At 48.8% G+C, this 22,416-nt stretch overlaps 1 protein-coding gene across 2 annotated transcripts in view; it reads left to right on the top strand.

The window, feature by feature from the left end:
• Positions 1 to 17: 17 nt before the first annotated feature.
• The window catches only part of IL18R1 (interleukin 18 receptor 1), a 33,374-nt gene continuing 10,975 nt past the window's right edge, over positions 18 to 22,416 (top strand). The window contains exons 1-7 of one of the 2 annotated variants that reach the window (XM_005858749.2): positions 18 to 231; positions 4,458 to 4,544; positions 5,653 to 5,890; positions 9,059 to 9,224; positions 11,367 to 11,517; positions 17,601 to 17,663; positions 20,223 to 20,343. In XM_005858749.2, coding sequence (XP_005858811.1) covers positions 4,487 to 4,544; positions 5,653 to 5,890; positions 9,059 to 9,224; positions 11,367 to 11,517; positions 17,601 to 17,663; positions 20,223 to 20,343 — 797 coding nt within the window. In that variant the 5' untranslated portion in view covers positions 18 to 231; positions 4,458 to 4,486. Of the gene's footprint in view, positions 232 to 3,631; positions 4,329 to 4,457; positions 4,545 to 5,652; positions 5,891 to 9,058; positions 9,225 to 11,366; positions 11,518 to 17,600; positions 17,664 to 20,222; positions 20,344 to 22,416 lie in introns of those variants that run through there. The other variant, XM_014533055.1, reaches the window with a different exon arrangement.

Here is a 22,416-nt window from a genome sequence, read left to right on the forward strand (position 1 = left end):
ACCCCGCGCCTCCGCCCGCCCACTCAGCGGCGGCTTTTCTTTCTTCCAATTTTCTGTCCCTTCTCTCTGTTGGACTCTCCAGTTGCCTCTCCCCTTTCCCCACACTCGGGGCTCCTCTGCCCTGCTCCTTGCTTCTGGAGCTGGGGCAGCCCGCGCTCCCACCTGCCGCCTGAGCCCTGCCCCTGCCCGGGTGGAGGGGGACCGCTGCCCCGCCGCCTCCAACTCCTGGAGGTAAGGACCGCACCCGCGGCTGTGCCCCTCCCCAGCGCCCTCCGTCCCTGCTGGGCAGGTTTTCTGAAAACAAAATTCCGTTTAAGAAGGGATCAGGGGAAGCTTGTCCCTCTGCGGCGGCTGCCAGCCCTGACCTTTCTGATAACCGGGGTGCAGCCTGCGGGAGGTCTCCTCCCGGGACCGGAGATGGAAGGGAAAGGGTGGGAAGCAGGAATCCGGATGCGGACCTGGGTCTGTAGCTGATGCCCTTGGGCAAGCGCGCGCCTCTCTGTGCCTTGGGCAGCGCCTCCTTCGTTGGCCTGTGGGAGAGTGAGTAAGAGAACCACCTGCATGTTTTCACGGGGCGGACACAAATGAGCGCTTAATGAACGGAAACTCTCACCTACTTTAGCTGTTTCCACTTTTCAGAAAAAAAGTGGGAATGCTTTAACCTCGAAAACAATACTGTTATATAATATGCATTATAGTATATAGTGACTCTATACATTACATGTGAAGATCCGTATATAAGTATATGTGTATGTGTGTATGCACACACTCACACACGCATGAATGGTAAGTGGTGGAGGCGGGGAGCATAGGGTAGTAATGGACATGCATGTGGAGCCCAGGCATATTTTTTTCTCACTCTGAGTGAGAGTGAGGGCGCTAGATCTCACGTAAAACACACGTTTCAAGGTGTCAGGGGTAAGAAGCATTTCACAGGCAGATGCAACAATGACTCAGATGCTCAGCTATGGATAGACTCCCCAAAGCATATATTCTGCCTTCATTAATTCAATGCCTTCATTAACTCAGCAAACAAATGAGCGAGCAGACATAAAATGATAAAATGTCAGTTAGTGAACGGTGCTGTAAATAAAAAAACCAGGCAAGCTGGGAGGGCGGGAGGGTGGCCCACGGGGCAGACGTGCTGAGCTGACTGTGCCTGGGCAATCGGGGAGAGGCTGCGCAGCCCGGGCAGCCGCTGTAAGGGACTATGGGACTGCGAATCCCATACAGAAGTCGTGAGCAGCTACTTGGGAAAAATAAGTGAAGTTGACCCCATCTGCATACCAAACAAATAAAGAAAATACAGGTAAGTACATATTTGACCCTTGAGGGGAAAGGAATGTTCTAAATGGTAAAGTAGCAATGGAAAAATCACAAAGCAAAGGCAGGACAGGTGGACTGCACAAATATAAACGCTTCCAGATGTTAAAGCATCGAAAGAGGAATTAAAAGGTAAACCGAACAACAGGTTGTAGAAAACACTAAACATCTAAAAATGGACAAAAGGCATAAAAGACAGTTCATAAACATAGAAAACTAGCTACAAAATGCATGACTAATATTTTGCTTTCTTTATACCAATAGAAATGCATATAAAAACATGAGATACTTTGTACTAATTTGAGTACCTAATTGAAGAATGAGAATGTTCAGTGCTTACTTGGGTGTGGTAGGCAAATAATGAATTATTACTGCATTTCTGGAATGCTGTATGCATTTACCATGTTTAAAATGTATTCTTTGTACTGCCATATAGTGACACCAAGAGAGTAAGAACTATAGATAAATAATAATAGCTAACCTGTAAGTGATATTTATTATTCACCAGATATTTTGTAATAGCGATTTATGTAACCTTCTCACCAGCTCTAGGCAGTGGTATTGGTATTCCCTTCCATGGCTAGATAAAGTGAAGAACCGAGAGGGTAACTTGTTCGGCACCATTCAGCTAAAAATGAGGAGAGTGAGGATGTAAATCCAGCCCGTCTGGCAGCACAGGCCATGCTTCAGAACCTGATCCAACTGCCTTACATGGGAACATGGCTATGGGCCATTTTATCATAAAACACATGCTGTAAAGCATAACTTATCCATATGAAAGAATATGGTGTGACAATTAAAACGGTGTTGACAAAGATTTCTGCCACGCAGGAAAATGCAAGATAGGAAATTATTTAAAGGTCATCTTAGTTATTTGAAAATATATAAAGTACAAGAAAGCGTGCTAAATACAGTATTAGACATGTTGATATTATTTTCTGCTTTTCAATCTTCATTTTACACATGTGCTTTAATTGGCATATATTACTTTAGAAATTAGAAACATTTTTAAAAAGAAAGGAAAGAAGGAAGAAATTTTAAAATTATGTAAAGGCAATAAATAATATCAACATCAAACATAGCACTAAAAAAATCTCCAGAATTTCCACATGCAAGAAATTTAATACTTATATCCTCTTACATATATTTTATAACTGTTATCTATGATATTTTTCAGAATAACTTTTCTTTTAGAAGTTAAATTTTATAATTTAATATCTTAATCTTTTAAATCCACAATAAGTACATTAGTAATTTTATAAATACTCAGACATAGAGCAGGGAAAATACCAACTAATTTGTATACTGGAATCTTAACATGTTTCAAATCGAAACTGAGTGAAATCATCAGAATGATGAGTTATCTCATAATAACTTCATCTCTTAGTAGACCTTGAAAATTTAAAAAACCACAAACCAAGAAAACAGCAGTGCTCTTCATAGGCAGTGTCAACCTTAACCAGAGGAAACAGCACTTTTCATTCTACCCTAGATAAGAGAATAGATAATAACAAAACATGTGCGTGTGTGTGGGGAGGGGCTTATTTCAAGCCATAGAAATATTCTAATTTCATTATGAACAGCTGGTACTTTCCATACATCCTTATCCCTTTTGTCTTTACATTATTGATTATTATCTCTTGGAAATGACATCAAATGCTTGGTGATTTATTCATAAAGATTGATGTAAATGGTTTGGCAGCTTAGCCATTACATTTTATCCAGGATTTGGGCATTATCGGTTGTTGTTGGTGGTGGTGTGTGTTTTTGTTTTGTGTTGTTTAGTGTGCGAGGCGAGTGGTAGCTGGTGAGAGAATTACTTTGGGCTGAGAGGCTTCATGCACCCAACCCAGGAAGTCTTCATAAACATTAGCTCTTTGATTGCTCAGTAATTTTGGAGACAGGCATTCTTCCCATCTCCGTTTTGGAATGAGCATACAGACTCAGACTTTTAAGTGACTTGCCCAAGGTTGCACAGTTTGTCATATGCCCAGAGACCAAGCCCTTTCCATGATGCTGCGCTTCCTCAATCAGTAAAGCGAGGTGTCTGGTATAAAAGAAACATGGGATTGCTGGCTGGTGTGGCTCAGTGGTTGGGCATCAACCTATGAACCAGGAGGTCATGCTTCGATTCCCAGTCAGGGCACATGCCCGGGTTGTGGGCTTGATCCCAGTAGGGGGTGTGGAGGAGACAGAAAATCAATGATTCCCATCATTGATGTTTCTATCTCTCTTTCCTTCCCCCTTTCCCTCTGAAATCAATAAAAAAATACATTTTTTAAAATAAAAGAAACATGGGATTGTTTATTAAAAACTCAGACCTGATATAGGAGCCCCAACGCACCCTTCCTACCTATTCTACCCCTAAATTTGTAATTAGTAGGACAAAACTTGGGTTGGAGTAAGAGCAAAAGTCAACTCAGATTTGAGTTCTTTGAGTCTGTTTCTGTCTGGAATGTATGCAGTTCCCACTTTGTCTCTCCATTTTCCTAAAATAAACACATATGGGCATATGAGTGCAGAAACATGCACACACATCCATACACCTATTTCTCATTAATGACTATTGATGAATGCTTACTATGTGCTAAGCATTGTGCTGGACTTCAGGGAGACAGTTATGTAAAGCAGACTTGGTTCCTAACTTCTGCAACTTGTGTTCTGAAGCAAGAAGATAGATGAGAGAAAAAAAACAACTGGAACTCACACACACACACACACACACACACACACACACACACACACTCCTACAGGGGCAGGATGTCAAACATATTTCAGTAATCACAGACTGTGTTCATAGAATAGCAGATTTTCTATAAATACAGTTGTTCTCAACTTTGTTCTTGGAGGCAAGATTTAGTAGACCAAGCCTAAAACACATGAGGCTCTCTGTATTAGAAAATTGTATTACCAGGGATTTCTTCAGGATGCCAAACATCATTGCACTAAAATTTCATTAATTCTGCTTCTTGAAAGTTCCAAGAAGACTTGGTGACTAGTTGAAGGTCTATGAAAATTTTCTGGGTCCATTTTTAAAATTTTGTGTGCCAGAAGATGTTTTAAAACCTTCTTCGTAAGACAGGTACGTTTTTATGTGAAAGTTCTAACTGAACCCGACTTATTCTGTTTTCCAGGAAAACTTTTTGAAGCAGAACCCTAAAACATGCATCTGGGACAACTGCCCTTGACGCTTTTGGTGCTTATGTTTAGGGGCACCTCAGGTAAGTCATAGCAAAGTTTTGCTGCTGGTTTTAGGAGGCGGCTATAGAAGATGCTGAATTTATTAAAATTAGCCAGTGATTTTAAATTTAGATAGTTGCCTAATGTTTTGGTGTCTCTGGCACAGAAACTAAAAACCCACAGGAGTGGGATCAAATAAAGAACTATATGGGTTTATTGGAAAGAGGAAAAGGTGGACCCCGAGTTTATGTAGAGAGAGCAAGTGTGAAACCTTGCATCCTGAAATAAATTACATTTGTCTGGATGAAAATCTGTTTGAAACTAAATGTCACAGATGACTTTTTTACTGACTTTTAGAACGTTTTACACAAGTTATCTCCTTCCCAAAATGAAGGCAAAGATCCATATCATAATTTAGAGAACACAGGATGTTCATGGGAATACCTTACAAATATTAAGGAAAATATTCGAGTCAGAGCAACTGCTAGTATATATGAAAGACACGTCTTAGGCTAGGGAACTCAAGGAAGCTTTATGGCAGGTGTCGAATACCAATTTTAATTTATTAGCAGTGACTGCTTGATGATTTAAAAAAAAGATTTTAAATTGATTTTTAGAAAGAGAGGAAAGGAGAGGGAGAGAGAATCATCAACATGAGAAGGAAACTTCTATGGGCTGCCTCCTGCACGCCCCCTACTGGGAATTGAGCCTGCAACCTGGGCATGTGCCTGACCAGGAATCGAACCGGCCACCTCTCAGGACGTGGGATGCAGCATCTGTACCCACCTCCGCGCCTACCGGGCAGTGGCTGGCTGAGTGGACTGGCTGCGTGCAGAAGCCCCTCTGAAGCCTGGTTTCTGGCGTCTTCTCCATGGAGGCTCCTCACTAAGATGTTTTCGGGAAGGTGTGGCAACCCTGTGTCTTCTGTGGCTTCCGTGTGAGGAAGCTGTCCTGTGCAACACCTTCTTTTACAAGATTGCCCTGCATGTGCCTGCCTCCTGGGGTGGGGGCCAGGCGCTGGCCTCCTCTTTGGGAGGACCCGTTGGAAGCTCTGCCCTCACTTATGTTCTGGAAATGCCTCTGTGTTGGGAAATTAGCTATGTCATCATGTGTTTGATTTTTTCCTTTTATTTTGCTAATTTTTTGAAGAAACCTGTACTACACGTTGTCATATTAATGCCGTTGAAGGAGAACCTTTCTTTCTGAAATATTGCCCATTTTCTCCTGAGCATGAACCAAGCACCACAAAATGGTTCAAAAGAAATGAGTTACATGAACCGGTTGAGCTACACTCGAGCAGTTCACCCAGAATTACTTTGCACGATTATGTCCTGGAGTTTTGGCCAGTTGAGCTGGATGACAGTGGATCTTACATTTTCCAGAGGGGGTGAGTATCCTTTCTCTCTGTTAGTGTGTGCACGGCGCTCCAGGACTTGGTTCAGCAAATCAAATGCACTGTAATCTGAAAGGTCAGGCAAGCCAAGCATTTAGTCTCCCCTACTCTTCCTACAATAAGAAATAAATGCTTCAATATTGAAAAAGTAAACTAAATGTTGCCCCTGTGTTTATGTTCCTAGTGGTCTTAATGAAATGAAGACGATGAAAGATTCCCTTAGAATGGTTTCCTTTTAGGGTATTCTTGCCAACAGTAAGTGAAGGCTGGGTGGCATTTGTTCTCAGATTCAGCCGGGCTGCTGTCTAGAGCTGCTGGTCAGGGGAACGCGTGGCTGGGCTCGGATGTTGTGAGTGAACAGGGGCAGTGCCCGCTCCTGGCAGTGTGCGCAGGCTGCGGGGTGACAGGCGTAGATACACCCTGGTCTAGTTCTCAGGTGTTTGATGAGGGCCGGCGGCTGCAGTGCGTGGAGGAGGTGTGCATGGCAGCCGATGACATAGCTCTGCCCAGGGCCGCGGGAGGGGCACACCGAAGGGCCTGGCATAGCCTTCTCCTGGCACCAAGTGCGGACGCCCAGAGTCAGAACGTGTCTAGGAAAGGAGAGAACCGGCTGAGCGTGCCAACTGCTGAGCTCGCTCTCTTTATCCTTTGTTTGGTGAGGTGGGAGGGGGGTGCCTGGAGAGGCATGTCCTGTGGTGGGCGCTGGTGAGGACATGGAGGTCCGTGGGTGTCAGTCACTGTGCGATCTTATGTGTGGACGTGGGTATCTATGTGTGCATGTACTTTCTAGAGCTCTGAGACCGACCAGGGGAAACAGCTCAGCCGGGGGTGGGGAAGGTGCCAATGTCACCAGCACGTGGAGTGAGTCCTGATCGCAAGCGCGTGGTGAAGGCAGAGTGAGATGTCCCAGTGCAACCTAGCGCCACGCCTGCGGTTTTCTGGAAGTGAGGTCATTGGGTTTGTTTTTACTTACAGGCACCAGAGTCAGAAAGAAGTTCAAGAACTCTTGTTTTTTAACCAGTGAATTGTATGTGACCTTTTAGGAGAGATGATTCCAGAAATGAGTCACAGCTGGTCTTTTCACAGTAACTAGAGTGAACACTGGCCAGCAGAGCGAGAAGCACTGCTCCTGAGCCTGGGGCAAAAAGGCAGCATTTAAATGAACAGGGCAGAGAGCACGCAGAGGGGTCCCGCCTCCCCCAGCGCCACTCGCAGACAGACAGGGACAGAGGGCATGACCTGTCCCCAACACGGAAGGTGGAACACAGCCTGCATTAGGGAGGGAAGTGGGATCATCAGAGGTCGGATGGCAGAGAGGGGTTCGGGACCAGGAGGCCAGGAGGTGACGGGAGCCCAGGCGCTCATGGGCTGTGGTGCTAAACTCTGAGGGGCGTGGAGGCTGGTGAGTGAGATGAGACTAAGCGATGGTGGAAAGAGCAGGCTTGACAGTGGCTTTGAAAGTCAGTGGGAACCTTGAAGATACAGACTTTCTGAAGGTGGTACAACTGATGTGTGTGCACACGGGCAGTGGGCGCCTTATAGTGAGTGAGGCCTTGTGGTCTCCTGTGGAATTTGTCCGAGCAGACCTTACTCCTGGATGGTCCCCTTAGAACTGCAGCCCTGGAATTTTCAGGAAACGATGGCTAGTGATCACATTCCTCTGGAGATGGATACTCCACTCCTGCAGCGACAATCACTGGGTCAGATCAAGTTTTAAGGAGGAAACCCACTGAGAAGGGAGGGGTGCAGGAGCGTCCTTGATCTTAGAGGTAAAGACGTGAAGGCGAGGGAACAGCGCCTGCAGATCAGGCGCAGGCCGAGCAGTGGTGGGCTGGTCTCTTCCAGGGCTTCTGTGTCGCCAGGGGTGGTTCTCGCACCAGGATGACCGGCCCTGACAGGGCTCAGCTACACGCCCCCCTGGGAGCTCCTCGAGGTGCAGGGCGCCCCTTGTTTCAGCACTGGGCACCTGGGCGCAGGGCAGCGGTTAGGGGGTGGTGCTTGCTGAGTGATAGCGACCGAGGCTACAGAGCAGGAAACAGCCTGACCGGAGAGCGTGGGGAGGCGTCATCAGCTTCCCAGCGAGATCCTTTAAACAGGCCTGCCCAGGGCCGGCCCAGCAGGGAGCCGCGGCCACGCCTGGGGAGAGGCGCAGCTGCTCCACACTGTGTCATGGCCGCTGACCCTCCTGTACCCCGAGGATGAGGAAGGCCTGCCCCGCGCCCTGGCTCCCAGCCCAGCCGATCCTGTATAAATTCACACTGATTGTCATAACATAGTCTTTTCCAAAACACTCCTGGTTGTTAGGACCAAGATCGATGGGTGTGCATCCTGGCGACGGCTTCCCAGGCACGTGACACGGGAGTTGTTTGGCTTCCCCTGAAGGTTAGCTTCCTCACCTACCTAAGGCAGCAGTGCAGCCGCGGGACCCAGGGGTGCCAGTGGTTCCCTTCATGGAGACTCAAGGGGAGCTGGGAGCGCCTCCTCGGGCAGACTGTCTGTGTTCACACACACAGGGCACCTGCTGGGTCTGGTACAGGACTGTACATACTGCTTGTGCAGTTTGAGCAAACATTACATTGCAAACCATTGTCTTTTAAAAACATTGCAAAATTTCTTTCTTTTAGATTTCTAATTTCTAATCAGAAGGAACAACATCTATTCAAATAAACTCTGCTCAGTGAGGCACAAAAGTGCTAATAGGATACGCGAGGGCAACCGACAGTAAGAGAAAAGCATTGGCTAAGCGGCCGAAAAATGCAGACATTCAGGAAGCACGTTCCGGCCCCATGAGGCCAGCGCCGCCCTCCTGCCTTGGGTTAAGAATTCCTGAACTTGTTTATCGCCAAAATCTTTGATGTTTTAAACATTTCTGGTCTGCAGTGGGCTTTGTGTGTGTGTGTCTGTGTGTGTGAATGTGCGTGTGTGTGCACGTGTGTGGGCCTGCTCAGGTTTATCTTTTCCCCACCTTCTACCCCCATCCCATGACGGTTAAATTTCTTGCTACGCTGAACCTGAAAGAGGCAGAGCAGAGTTTGGGCAACAGTAAATGAGTCTCTTTATACAAAAATAGGGGAAAAAATGTTGTTGCATTGATTACTCAATGATGGTATTTGCAAAGTCCCTGTACTAATTATAAAATATCTTTAGACCTTTATTTCATAGAAATCATACTCATGAATGGAAACTGAATGTCATCAGAAGAAGTAAACACAGCTGTTTTACTGAAAAACAAGTAACTAGTAAAACTGTGGAAGTTGGAAAGGCTTTGCAGGTGGACTGTAGCCATAGTTACTATCGAGACCTGGTCAATAGAACGGCACTGTATAAGGTAACACATTCAACATGTTCTAACGTCAGACTTGGTAGGAAAGACAAAACTCCAAAATGAGGGTCTGGTGGCTGTGGAGCACTTTGTTCTCAGGACATGTGAGCTGTGTGACCGCAGGCAGCTCGCTGGCCTCTCTGAGTGAGGGGGCCCCAGGGCTGCTGTGATGAGCGCCTACACATGAGGCAGGGGGCACCACTCCTGCCTGATACTAAGGTTCAGTAAATGACAAGGCTTCCTCTCTCTTGTCCTTCATTAGTTTGTCTTCTTTTTCAATAAATTAATTTTTAGAAATATTAGTTTAAAGATTTTTATTTTCCTCTTCCACAAATACTTAAAATTTTAAATTCTATTATATACACATTTTTCTGATTATATAATTTCATTTTATAAAATTGGAAGGTAGAAAAATGAATAGGAAGATAGCAGAAATAATTCATAATCCCATCAGCCAGAGACATTTTTTCCTGTGTAAACATCTTTTTTTAAAAGTGGTATTTTTAATGGCTTGTATTTTTTCTTTATTCACTAAAAATTATATTGTGATTATCTTCCATATCTTTAAACATTCTTCCAACACGAGATTCCATATGTATGTCCTTGCACCTGACTAACCGCTGTTATGGACATTTGTCAGTTTCTACTTTGCACTATTATTACTAAGACTAGAACAAATATTAATCCTATAAGTCTCCGAGTGTCTATATGACTATCCTCTGACCAACAACCGTGGAGTTATTGGATCAGAGGCTAAGAGCAGGTGTGTGCCTTTTGACACACGTCAAACTCCGTGCCAGGGACCAGGCAGCACCCTGGCAGGCTGCTCAGGGACCTTTAAACCCCCGACATGCCAGCCTTCTGCAGCTCTTAGTAGCCCCCCACTCTTCTTAATAAAAAATTAAATTTTTTGTGTATTAATTGCATCTTTGCATTATTTCTTTTGTGGATTGTCTACTTTCTTTGTCTATTTTTTCAGTTAGTGTACCTTTTACTTGTTAAGTTATAAGAACTCTTTTAGACAATATTATAGAGATTATTATATAGAGAGATTTGTATACACTCACATGTATATTACATATACACATGCATTTTTACACTCACATGTATGCAAATACAACATGCACATATACATAAATAACATGCACGCACACACACACACAACCCAAATTATATCATTTCTGTAGAAGCACAAGCCTGAAGGCCATGGTTGCGTAGAAAGATGAAACCGATTTCCTAGGAACGTTTGTTTGTTCCTTTTGCGTGAACACTGTTTACTTGTGTTTTTCAAGGGCAGCTCTTATGCAAAGTGTTTTCTAAATGTCGGAGCCAGTCTGCAGTTGACTTGACCCCATTTCCTGTCAAATGTGCAAATGTTTGCATCGCATGACATGTGAGGCTCAGCGTGCGGGCCTAAGCAAGCCCCACACACAGACAGTCCACTTAGAGCGTGGAGAAGGAGGGTGCTCTTAGCTGGACGCTGACCTCAGGGCTCAGTTCACAGCCTGTTTACAGATCCTGACCTACTTGAGGGAGGGGAGCGAGGACGCTGAATCAGTAAACAACTGATTGGAAAAATGAAGAGTCTGATATTTCAACATGGCTGGGGAAAATCAGTCTGAGTTTAAACATTCGGTGTCTATAGAAGCAATCCCTGCAGTGAGGCCATGTGGGTGCCTCCCAAGCCCAGGCTGAGCCCTCTGCCAGGTGCCACCAGTTTGGCCGCTTTGAGAGAGGAGCGTGAGGGATGGGCACACAGTTGGAATTAGCAGTTTAGTTCCTGTTTTCCCATCTGGTTCTGAGATCGCTTCATAACCTACCTATGAGTGAAGAGGACTGCAAAGGTGGCTTTCGTGTTGTTAATCCCTCTGCCACAGATGGAAGTGTGCGATGCAGAGGTGTGTGCATGTGTGTGTGTGTGTGTGTGTGTGTGTGTGTCCTTGGACTTGAATATTCTCCATGCATTTCTAATCAGGCCACTGTCTCCGGGCGCAGGACGTCAAAGGGGTCCCTGCTAGGTGCTCAGTCCTCAGTCACTTGCTCCCATGCCCCTCCCCCTGTCGTGAAATAGAATTATGTAAAATTTTGAATTCTTATAATATAACGTTGCTTTTACCTAAAATATTTTAACTTGCTTTTTAAAAACAGAACTGTGAAAAGATAGAGAACAATAAAAACCCATCTTTAAAGAAGAATGCAGAGTTTAAAGACCAGGGATATTATACCTGCATGTTTTTCCTTCATCACAATGGAAAACTATTTAATGTCACCAGCACCTACAATATAACAATAGTTGAAGGTAAGAGAAATTTTAGATTGGGGAGAAACAAATGTATCTTAGCAAAATAGAATATTTTTTCTTCTAAAGCAGTACAGGAATCCAGAGGCAACCTAGTGGGCGTTGGGGCCACACTACTCATCCAAATAGAAGGCCCCCAGCCCCGGGGCTTTGCTCACTGTGCCTGAGACTCTGGGGTTGGTAAGTTAAAGTTCATAAAGGCGACCCTCCCTGAGTCAGCTCCCTTATTTGGTATTGGAATAAATTGTGGGGTCTTTTATTGTTAAGCGTATGTTTTCCCTCAACAAATATTTATTGAGGATGCTGTATTTAGTAACCTCTGAGCACTGGGAGGGGGCGGGGGCAGGGAAATAGGAAATGAAGTGAGTAACATACTCTCCTCAAGAAACCGATTGCTGTCAGGAGAGGTGATGAGCCACACAGAGCTACACGCAGGGGTGAAGGGTGCTGATCCGCCCCACAGTCAACCTGGGTAGAACCTTTGGTTTTCCCAAAACTCAACTACGAACAGCTAGGTCTTGGTGAGAAGCCTTACTTATCACACATATTTTGTTTGTTATGTGCATTATGTTCTGTGTTCTTACACTTAATTAAGCTAGAGGGGAAATGTTATTAAGAAAATCTTAAGGAAGAGGAAGTACATTTGCCGTATTCAGTGGAAAAGTCTGCATATAAGTGGGCCCATGCAGTTCAGACCTGCATTGCTCAGGGTCACCTGCTCATGAGCCTGGAGTCACCTGGGAGGTGGAGGGAGTGCAGAGTGAAGACGGGCGAGGGGCACTGCGCCCTGTCCAGGTGCTGGCGATGGGCGGCAGGAGGCATGTGGGCCAGGAGCTTGAGGAGAGGACGCCAGGAGCCAGGCCTGGGGCGGGAGGGGCACTTCTGCTTTACCATGGACCCAGATTGTATATAGTGGAAAAACGAAGGCCTGGGTTTTGAGGGATGGAGGCTCAGAGGTAACTTCACTGAACCTTTCCCAGGGGAGCTATCCTCCCCATGGGCGGGTCGGCTCATCCAGCTGTATCTGGGGAATGACCATGGACATCTCCAGGTCACAGAGGCCCAGGTTTTACTCTTTGGTTGTTGAGAGTCATTTTCCCCACTGAGTCCAACATGCCTCCTGAAGGCTCTCCTTAGTGACAGATGCTCTGGCCCCTAACGTGTTTCCCCGACGCTCTTCCTGCGTCTGTAGACTCCTGTGACGCCCCGCTCAGCAGGCAGGGCTCACTCCACCCAGAGCTGCGGGGCTCCGGCCACATTTTCCTCATCCTATTAACTATCCACTGACATAGCTGGACTCCCTACATTGCTCACCGCTAAACTGCCACACGCTGACAGTCCTCTAACAACAGAAATTACTTACCTAATGGTTCTGAAGGTCAGGAGTCTAACATGGTTTGACTGGGATAAAAGCAAGGTCTGAGCAGGACTGTGTTCCTGCTGGAGGTCCTGGGGGAAGTAGGTTTCCTTGCGTTTTCCAGTTTATAAAAGCACCTGTGCCCTCACCTCCTGCCTCCTGCATCTCCCACCTGTGCCTTCACCTCCTCCATCTCCCACCTGTGCCCTCCCCTCCTCCATCTCCCCCCTGTGCCCGCGCCTCCTCCATCTCCCCCCTGTGCCCTCACCTCCTCCATCTCCCACCTGGGCCCTCGCCTCCTCCATCTCCCACCTGTGCCCTCGCCTCCTCCCTCTCCCACCTCTGCCCTCACCTCCTGCCTCCTCCATCTCCCACCTGTGCCCTCGCCTCCTCCCTCTCCCACCTCTGCCCTCACCTCCTGCCTCCTCCATCTCCCACCTGTGCCCTCGCCTCCTCCCTCTCCCACCTCTGCCCTCACCTCCTGCCTCCTCCATCTCCCACCTGTGCCCTCGCCTCCTCCCTCTCCCACCTCTGCCCTCACCTCCTGCCTCCTCCATCTCCCACCTGTGCCCTCGCCTCCTCCCTCTCCCACCTCTGCCCTCACCTCCTGCCTCCTCCATCTCCCACCTGTGCCCTCGCCTCCTCCCTCTCCCACCTCTGCCCTCACCTCCTGCCTCCTCCATCTCCCACCTGTGCCCTCGCCTCCTCCCTCTCCCACCTCTGCCCTCACCTCCTGCCTCCTCCATCTCCCACCTGTGCCCTCGCCTCCTCCCTCTCCCACCTCTGCCCTCACCTCCTGCCTCCTCCATCTCCCACCTGTGCCCTCGCCTCCTCCCTCTCCCACCTCTGCCCTCACCTCCTGCCTCCTCCATCTCCCACCTGTGCCCTCGCCTCCTCCCTCTCCCACCTCTGCCCTCACCTCCTGCCTCCTCCATCTCCCACCTGTGCCCTCGCCTCCTCCCTCTCCCACCTCTGCCCTCACCTCCTGCCTCCTCCATCTCCCACCTGTGCCCTCGCCTCCTCCCTCTCCCACCTCTGCCCTCACCTCCTGCCTCCTCCATCTCCCACCTGTGCCCTCGCCTCCTCCCTCTCCCACCTCTGCCCTCACCTCCTGCCTCCTCCATCTCCCACCTGTGCCCTCGCCTCCTCCCTCTCCCACCTCTGCCCTCACCTCCTGCCTCCTCCATCTCCCACCTGTGCCCTCGCCTCCTCCCTCTCCCACCTCTGCCCTCACCTCCTGCCTCCTCCATCTCCCACCTGTGCCCTCGCCTCCTCCCTCTCCCACCTCTGCCCTCACCTCCTGCCTCCTCCATCTCCCACCTGTGCCCTCGCCTCCTCCCTCTCCCACCTCTGCCCTCACCTCCTGCCTCCTCCATCTCCCACCTGTGCCCTCGCCTCCTCCCTCTCCCACCTCTGCCCTCACCTCCTGCCTCCTCCATCTCCCACCTGTGCCCTCGCCTCCTCCATCTCCCACCTGTGCCCTCACCTCCTGCCTCCTGCATCTCCCACCTGTGCCCTCACCTTCTGCCTCCTGCATCTCCCCCCTGTGCCCTCACCTTCTGCCTCCTCCATCTCCCACCTGTGCCCTCACCTCCTCCCTCTCCCACCTGTGCCCTCACCTCCTGCCTCCTCTATCTCCCACCTGTGCCCTCATCTCCTCCATCTCCCACCTGTGCCCTCACCTCCTCCCTCTCCCACCTGTGCCCTCACCTCCTGCCTCCTCTATCTCCCACCTGTGCCCTCATCTCCTCCATCTCCCACCTGTGCCCTCACCTCCTCCCTCTCCCACCTGTGCCCTCACCTCCTGCCTCCTCTATCTCCCACCTGTGCCCTCATCTCCTCCATCTCCCACCTGTGCCCTCACCTCCTCCCTCTCCCACCTGTGCCCTCACCTCCTGCCTCCTCTATCTCCCACCTGTGCCCTCATCTCCTCCATCTCCCACCTGTGCCCTCACCTCCTCCCTCTCCCACCTGTGCCCTCACCTCCTGCCTCCTCTATCTCCCACCTGTGCCCTCATCTCCTCCATCTCCCACCTGTGCCCTCACCTCCTGCCTCCTCCATCTCTCACCTGTGCCCTCACCTCCTGCCCTCTCTCCATCTTCAAAGCCAAAAATGGACCATCTTCAAATCTCTCCCTAACCTTTGCTCCCAACTATCACACTTCCTTTCCTGACACACTTCTTTGTTATGAGGCCCCTGTAATAACACCGGGCTCACCTGGAGGACCCAGGACACTGTTCTCAGGTGAAATTCCTCAATTTAGTCACATTGCAGGTCACTTTGCCATGTGAGGTCTAATATTCACAGCATCTGGGGAGTAGGGTGTGAACAACTCTTTGGAGGGGCATTATTTTGCCTGCCACACCCTGTAACTGGGAATCCCATAACTAAATTCTGAAACTCAGATATCTTAAATTCTCTATGTGTCCCCTAAATCCTTCAGTTTTGCTTTCCCATACATATTCTTTAATCTCATATACATCTCTGGTACTTTGACACTTCCACCACCAACACTCTCACCCACCCATCCCCGCGTCTCACCCACCAGCTCCTCTCTTATTCTGCCCTGGGAGGATTAAGGATATTCATGATCAAAAGAGCACTTACTACCGGCCAGACACTGTACCGGATGCTTTAATGGAATCATCTCATGGACTCCTCCCAGCAGCCCTGTGAGCTGTGGCCTTGGGTGAATTAAATTAGTAGTTTGTGCCTCAGATGCCTCATAGTCAACAGCGTGGTGCGGGCTCCTCCCTCTGGGCCGCTCCGAGGACGAGGGATGCGAGTGAGGCAGTGAGAATGGTGCCAAGCACAGGGAACGCGCTGTTGTCATTACCACCTCCGGGCCCCACTCCCCACCCACCACTGCACATGCTGCTCTCCTGCCTTAACTACCCATCGCATTGATTGTGTCTCTTGGGGGCTGCCCGCTGTGTCTCTCACGACTCACTCAATGCCTCCCCTCCTCTGTGTCCCTGTGGCCTCTTATTCATATTTCGGGTTGCTGCCAGAGTTGGGGTCACATGTCTGTCCCTGAGAAGCTCTTGGAAAGAAGGGATCGAACTGAGTTCTCTTCCTCATCTTGCATCTCCCACACTGACGCCTGGCACTTGGTGCATAGTAGGTGCTCAGTACGTGTCTGTTGGGTGAATTATTGAGCCTCATTTCACAAGTCTAGACTTTTATCCATCCTGGCCATTTGCCTTTGGATTGGTGAGGTGTGCCATCATTCTTCTAAAATGCAGAGTTTAGAGCTAAACAGCTGGGAGATATCTTGACCTCCACTGAGGACACTGGGAGGCTGAGCTCCGACCTGGTCTATGTGGTGCCATGATTGCGCTGCACCCGGTCACTCTGTAGATCTCTCAGCGACCACGTGCTGAGCACAGTTGTCTTGAATCAGTTCTCTCGACTCCCGCCTGCAATCTATGTTTTGGTCTGTTGCCTGGCTGAGCAGTGATGTGCCCTCCTGCTGGCAGCCCTGGCGTTTTGATTACAGTCAGATTAGGCTTCCAGGGCAAGTCCCAGGCTGTTTTCTTCCTTCTGCATCTTAAAGAGGGCCTTGCCCTTCACATGACACCAGTCCCACTAACCCAGTGCCGCTCTGGTTCCCAGTCACTCACTTCATGTGCTAGAGATGGGTCCAGAGGAAGAGAATCTGTAGCGTTTTCCCACAGCTCAGAGCCGCCCGCCCTGTGTCCTTGCGTGGACTCCTGCTCCTCACACTCCCAGCCCGGGCGGCAGTTCTTTGGAGCCATTTCGGCTCCCAGTGCCCACGGGGATTCCAGACCTGCCCAGCGAGCCCGAATCTCAGAGGAGCCAGACCTGCTGGGGTTTCCCTGCCCTAGTTTCACTCTCCAGTTCCTGCCCACATACTGCTCCACCCCTTCTCCACCACCGCCCTGCCCTGCCCCTGTGAGGGCCATGCTGCGGGAGCCTCCACAGCACTGGGCGCCTGGAGGCCCGGCAAGGCTGCCCTGACTTAGGTGTAAATGCCCCCAAACACCAGATGGGCACCAGGGTCCAGCCTGGCGAGGCAGGCAGTGCTGTCACAGGAGCAGCAAGGACTTGACCCTGTAGCCCGTCAGCATGTGACAGGGGCTCCCAGGGCTCTGCAGTGACTGGCGGCTTCAGGTTGTCCCAGGCGTGCTTAGCAGGCTGCCGGTGTCCTTCCTGAGAATAGCTAGACAGGAGCACCTGGGGGGTGGGGGCAGAGGTCACTGAGGGGGAGAAGTAGAGCTGAGCCTGGGGGAGGCACCCTAACAGGGCTGGGCCCCTGGGCGAGGCACCGGGGCAGGAGGCTGAGGGAGTGCCTGCCGCCCCCCCTCTCCCAATGGACCTGGCACCGAGTGGAGGAGGCCCCTGCGGGGGGAGGGGGGGGAGAGGGCGGAGCAGGAGACACAGCACGTGGCCTGGCCTCTCTGCCTGCAGCTCCATCTCCCCAATGAGCCGCTTCCTCCCGCACTGAGCGCAGCGGCAGAGCCGGACCGACTTGAGGGAAAGCTAAAGCCTGTGTGCTGCCTCCAGCCCAGTGAGCTCTGGAGTCCACGGAAGTGAAGCGACAGCCGCAGTCACTGCCATCATGTCAGGCGAACGTGACTGAAATGGAAGTCCGCGACCGATGGCTGAGAGTCTGCCCTGCGTGGAAGACGCAGGCGATAACCATCGTTTGCGGTAGAGAGCGCAGCAGCAGTACTAACACACTTTTCTTTTTTTCACTTTCAGATCACAGTACTATAATTCCAGCTATTCTTGGACCAAAGTTTAACCAGGTTGAAGTGGAATTAGGTATATTTTCACATACTTATCTACTCTGCATTTATGAATGGGGCAAGTGGAGTCTTCCAAGGCTAAACCTGATGCGTTACTGATCAATGCTGTGTGCATAACACATTGCGTATCTAGGGAAGAACATTAGAAAGCAGCAAAGCCTGTCATGGCTTGAGTGTTGCCATTGTTAGCTGATTAAAATGAACAGCCTGGGAAGGCCTGTGGTTTGCAAATGAGGGCTTTAGCCACCCTGTTTGTGGCTTTTTTCTAATAGTCTCTATGGTCGTTTTTAAGTATGAAAACTCCGTAAGAATGCTCAGAGACATTTATTCAGACTCGTATGATTAGCATATTTGATGAATGAATTTGGAACCTGAATTGACTGCACAATCAGGAATTGTCTAGAGAAGGCTGGAGGAGTCAACATCTCCCTCCAAAAGAAAGAAAGGAAGGAAGGAAGACATTTACAATGTAAACCAAGTTTTCTGTGTGGTGATTGAAATACCTTAATGAGTTAAGTTCTCCAGCAACTTGGAGAGTCTTTCCGTTTCAGGAAGAAACGACTGAAGCTCAGAAAGGTTGTGTTTGTCCAGGGCGAAGCCACTGGACAGTGGCGCAGGCGGTTCCGGGCTGCTGGCTGCTTCTGCAGCCCACACATCTGGCCACAGCTGGTCCTGGCTGTTTACCACACACACAGTCTATGTTGCTCGGATACTTGGCCATTTATATTTGTGGTTTTCCTGCTTTCTGTTTTTTACTACTTTTTTGAACTTGTCTATTATTTTTCTCCTTATTTTGGGCTTAAGTTGCACCTCTTTTTTCGTTTGTCCGCATGGAGAGTTGGGGGGTTATTTCCAGCTACTTTCTCTTGCACTGTGTGCAATTTCAGCTCTAAATTCCCTTATTATGCCTTTAACTGCTTGTTCCATACCAGATTTTCATTGCTGTTCCTTCAAAACATTTTAAAAGCTTTCTCTTACGATTTCTTCTTTCATCTATGGATTATTTGGGTTTTTTACTGTCCAAATATTTGGACAATTTTGTACTTATTTTTCTGTAATTGATGTCCAATTTAGTTCTATTAAGATCCAAGATTATATACCATATTATTTTAATCTTTTGAAACTTGTAGTAACCTACTTAAGGACCAGAATATAGTGTATTTTTAAATATTTTTAAAATTGATTTCAGAGAGAACGGGAGAGGGAGAGAGAGAGAAAAAAAAATCAGTGATGAGAGAGAATCATTGATAGCTGCCTCCGGCATACCCTCTACTGGGGATTGAGCCCACAACCCAGGCATGTGCCCCGACCAGAATTGAACTGTGACCTCCTGGTTTATAGCTTGACGTTCAATCACTGAGCCACACCAGCTGGGAAGAATATAGTGTATTTTGATGAATGTTCAAGTGCATTTGAAATAAATGTGCATCTGCAAGTTTTGGTTTTACCATTCTGTTAATGTCAAGTAAGTGAAGTTGAAAGTCATTTATACTCTTATTAATCTTATGTGTGCTTTCTTTAACTATTGCTGAGAGAGATGTTAATGTCTCTATGAGAGCCAATTTTTCTATATATCCTTTAGTTATGTTAATTTTGGCTTTATGTATATAATTTTTTAATCCTTGCCCGAGGATATGCTTATTGACTTTTAGAGAGAGGGGTAAGGAGAGAGGGAGAGAGGGGAACATTGATATGAAAGAGAAACATTGATCAGTTGCCTTCTGTACATGCCCCAACCAGGAATTGAACACACAACCTTTCAGTGCATGGGATGATGCTCCAACCAACGGAGCCATCCGGCCAGGGCTTTGCTGTGCATGTGTTGAGGTTATCTTTATTGATTTTATTGATTTTTTTTATATTTTATTGATTTTTTACAGAGAAGAAGGGAGAGAGATAGAGAGTTAGAAACATCGATCAGCTGCCTCCCACACATCTCCCACTGGGGATGTGCCCGCAACCCAGGTGCATGCCCTTGACCGGAATCGAACCTGGGACCCTTCAGTCCGCAAGCCGACGCTCTATCCACTGAGCCAAACCGGTTTCGGCAGTGTTGAGGTTATCTTATGGCAGGGGTGGGAAACTGTATTTCTGCCAAGGGCCACCTATGTTTTAATCATTTATTTAACATAACTTTGAAGAGAAGCCAATTCATATTTCGGTGATGAGTTATAACTGATACCTAATTTCTATGCTTTATATACTTTTTCATATTTAAAACAAAGCATGTCTGTTTTCTTTCTGGAAGTAGCACTATATTAGCATTATATATCCATTAGCATATATTGATTATACTAAGTTAAAACTGGGAAATCTGAGTCTCTAAAATCAGAACTTGGGCCCTGTCCAGTGTTGCTCAGTGGCCAGAGCACGAGCCCACACATGGAAGGGTCACAGGTTCCATTACCGGTTGCAGGTTCGATCCCCAGCCCCGGGCAGGGTGCTTATGGGAGGCAACTGATAAATATTTCTCTCTCACATTGATCTCTCTCTCTCTTCCTTCCTCTCTCTAAAATCAATAAAGAACATATGAAAAAAAATAAAATAAAATCAGAACTTTGTCAACTTCTCCTAGGAACAGATGTGCAGCTCAGCTGCTCTGCTTGGCTGAATGCGAAGGATCACGTCTATTGGAACTTCCGTAGAGACGATGGGCAGGACCCAAATGAGCATGAAGGGGAGGAAATAAAGATCAGGTATGCAGATGTGATGTGCGATGGACAGCATCGTATATGTAAGTGTCCCTGTATCATATAGGCCTGATTTAAAGACTCCAGACTCCTGAAGAGCTACTGGAACGTTTGGCATAAGTTATAATTTATGTATTATAATTCCCACACTCTATGCTGGTAGATTGTGCAGAAACTCATTGCTGAGATCTAAACTGAAGAAAGAAAGTCAAGGAGGCTTTTTAGCATCGCCTGCAAAGGCAGCCCTAGTCCGCCAGGTTCTGATGGGGACAGAGGTTGTACCTGCACCTCTTACAAAGGAGTGGCAACCGAGCCCACAGGGGTTTGGATTTTGAAAATTCTGTTAAGTGCTTTATTTTTACGAATGTGCCTGAGTAAAGGCCAGGTCCGGAGCCTGCGACATGTGTAAGTTAACGTGGGCCCTGTGAACAGTGGGTGTGAACAGTGGGTGTGCCCTGCGTGTCCCCGTGCCACCATGCGAGCAGCAGGTCTGCATGCACAGCGGCTCTGCGTCCCAGTCCTGCAGGCCGGCCTCCAGCCTGTCCTTACACGAAGGCCTTTCTTTTGTCTGATGGTTGAAAATTATCCATTATGAGAAACTTGAGAAATCCTGAGCATCCCAAAGAAGGAAATGGTCATGCAAACGCAGTAATGTGTGTGTTTTGGGAATTACTTTATGGGCAAGAGATACACCGACATAGCCGCCGGCTCCGGCCCTTTAGAGACGGGTTGCCGCTTCTACCAGAACGCCCCTTGCAGGGGTCGCCTCCTTAAAGCAGTGAACAGAGCAGTGAGGGTGGCACCAAGTGTGGAAGGTTCCAGAGATTGTCTCAGCAAACACGAATGTAAACCACCATCACCTGGGTCCACAGTGAACATACTAATTATTTTCTTGTCTGAGTCCATTCACGGAAATTGGCAACAGTAAGAACGGGAAGCAGCAGCAGACAGGACAGGCATGAGATATAAATATTAGGAGGCACTGTGGGTGCAAAACGTTCCAAGTGACATGTATTGATCCCTGAATCACCTATATTCCTTTCTTAAGGAATGGCCAGACTTCAGAAAACAAAGCAAGCTGAGTGTGTGGTCATTCACGCGTTTCGGAGAGACTGGGTCATTGCGGTCATTACTGGTGCACAGATGCCCTCGGTTCTGGCCAGCAGTGATCCTACGATGCCCACAGCTCAGCTGCCAGAGCCACAGCCCATCTGGGGTTCGCAGGCTGCACGCTGGGAGCGCTGGCTCAGCGGCTGCTGCTCCACTGACTGCGCTCCTCAGCCTGGGCCATGGAGCCGGGTTCCCCCAGGGCCCATCCCCAGTGCCCATCGGTCATCCTCGGAGAGGCGGCAGGCACTTGGCAGGCTATTAAAAGTGAAGCTGACTCCAGCCAAGAAGTGAGGAGGTCTCTTTCACTGTTGGTGTACGAGCTTCGTAGGTCATGGTTTTGGCCTCTCCGTGGCCTGCGGACCCCACTTCAGGTTGTTCAGTGTGTCAGAGAGTGAGCATTCTGTGCTGGTGACTCCGCTCCACATGCTGGGGCCACAGCGGGTCCAGACCCAGGTGGCGGGGACACCTGCTGCGAGGGACAGCCAGGTGGCCAGGCTGGGAGTGCTGCCGCCTGTGCGCCTGCTCCAGCCGCGCGGGGTGGGGGGTATGGGGGCGCTTCCCCTGCACCCAGTGCGGACGTGAGTCCCTAGGATGAGAGAGGACACTTGCTGAGCAGCCTACTTGGTCCTCATCTTCCCAGGGTGGTGCCTGGGAATAGTGTTGTGTTAAATGCTGAACAAAATACAAGGGACCTTCAGCACTGCACGGTCAACGCTGACGTGAGTGGTCTATGCCGGCACCTCGAAGTCTGGCCACAGCTATTAGTGGCCTCACTGTAGAAGGAACACTGAGCAGTTAGGAGAGGAGAAATAGGAAAAAGATTTAAGAGAGGGAATATCTTCCTGTATTTTTAATTTAGCACCATTTCCTGCCACGCGTTTTAATCCAGATGGCTGCGGGGCTGGCTCTGTTGGCCCCTGGCTTCCTGAAGATCCGGAGGCCCCTGGGGGCAGGCGCTCCCCCCCCCCC

Source organism: Myotis brandtii, unplaced genomic scaffold, assembly GCF_000412655.1.
Source record: "Myotis brandtii unplaced genomic scaffold, ASM41265v1 scaffold1213, whole genome shotgun sequence".
In the NCBI taxonomy this organism is placed as follows: domain Eukaryota; kingdom Metazoa; phylum Chordata; class Mammalia; order Chiroptera; family Vespertilionidae; genus Myotis; species Myotis brandtii.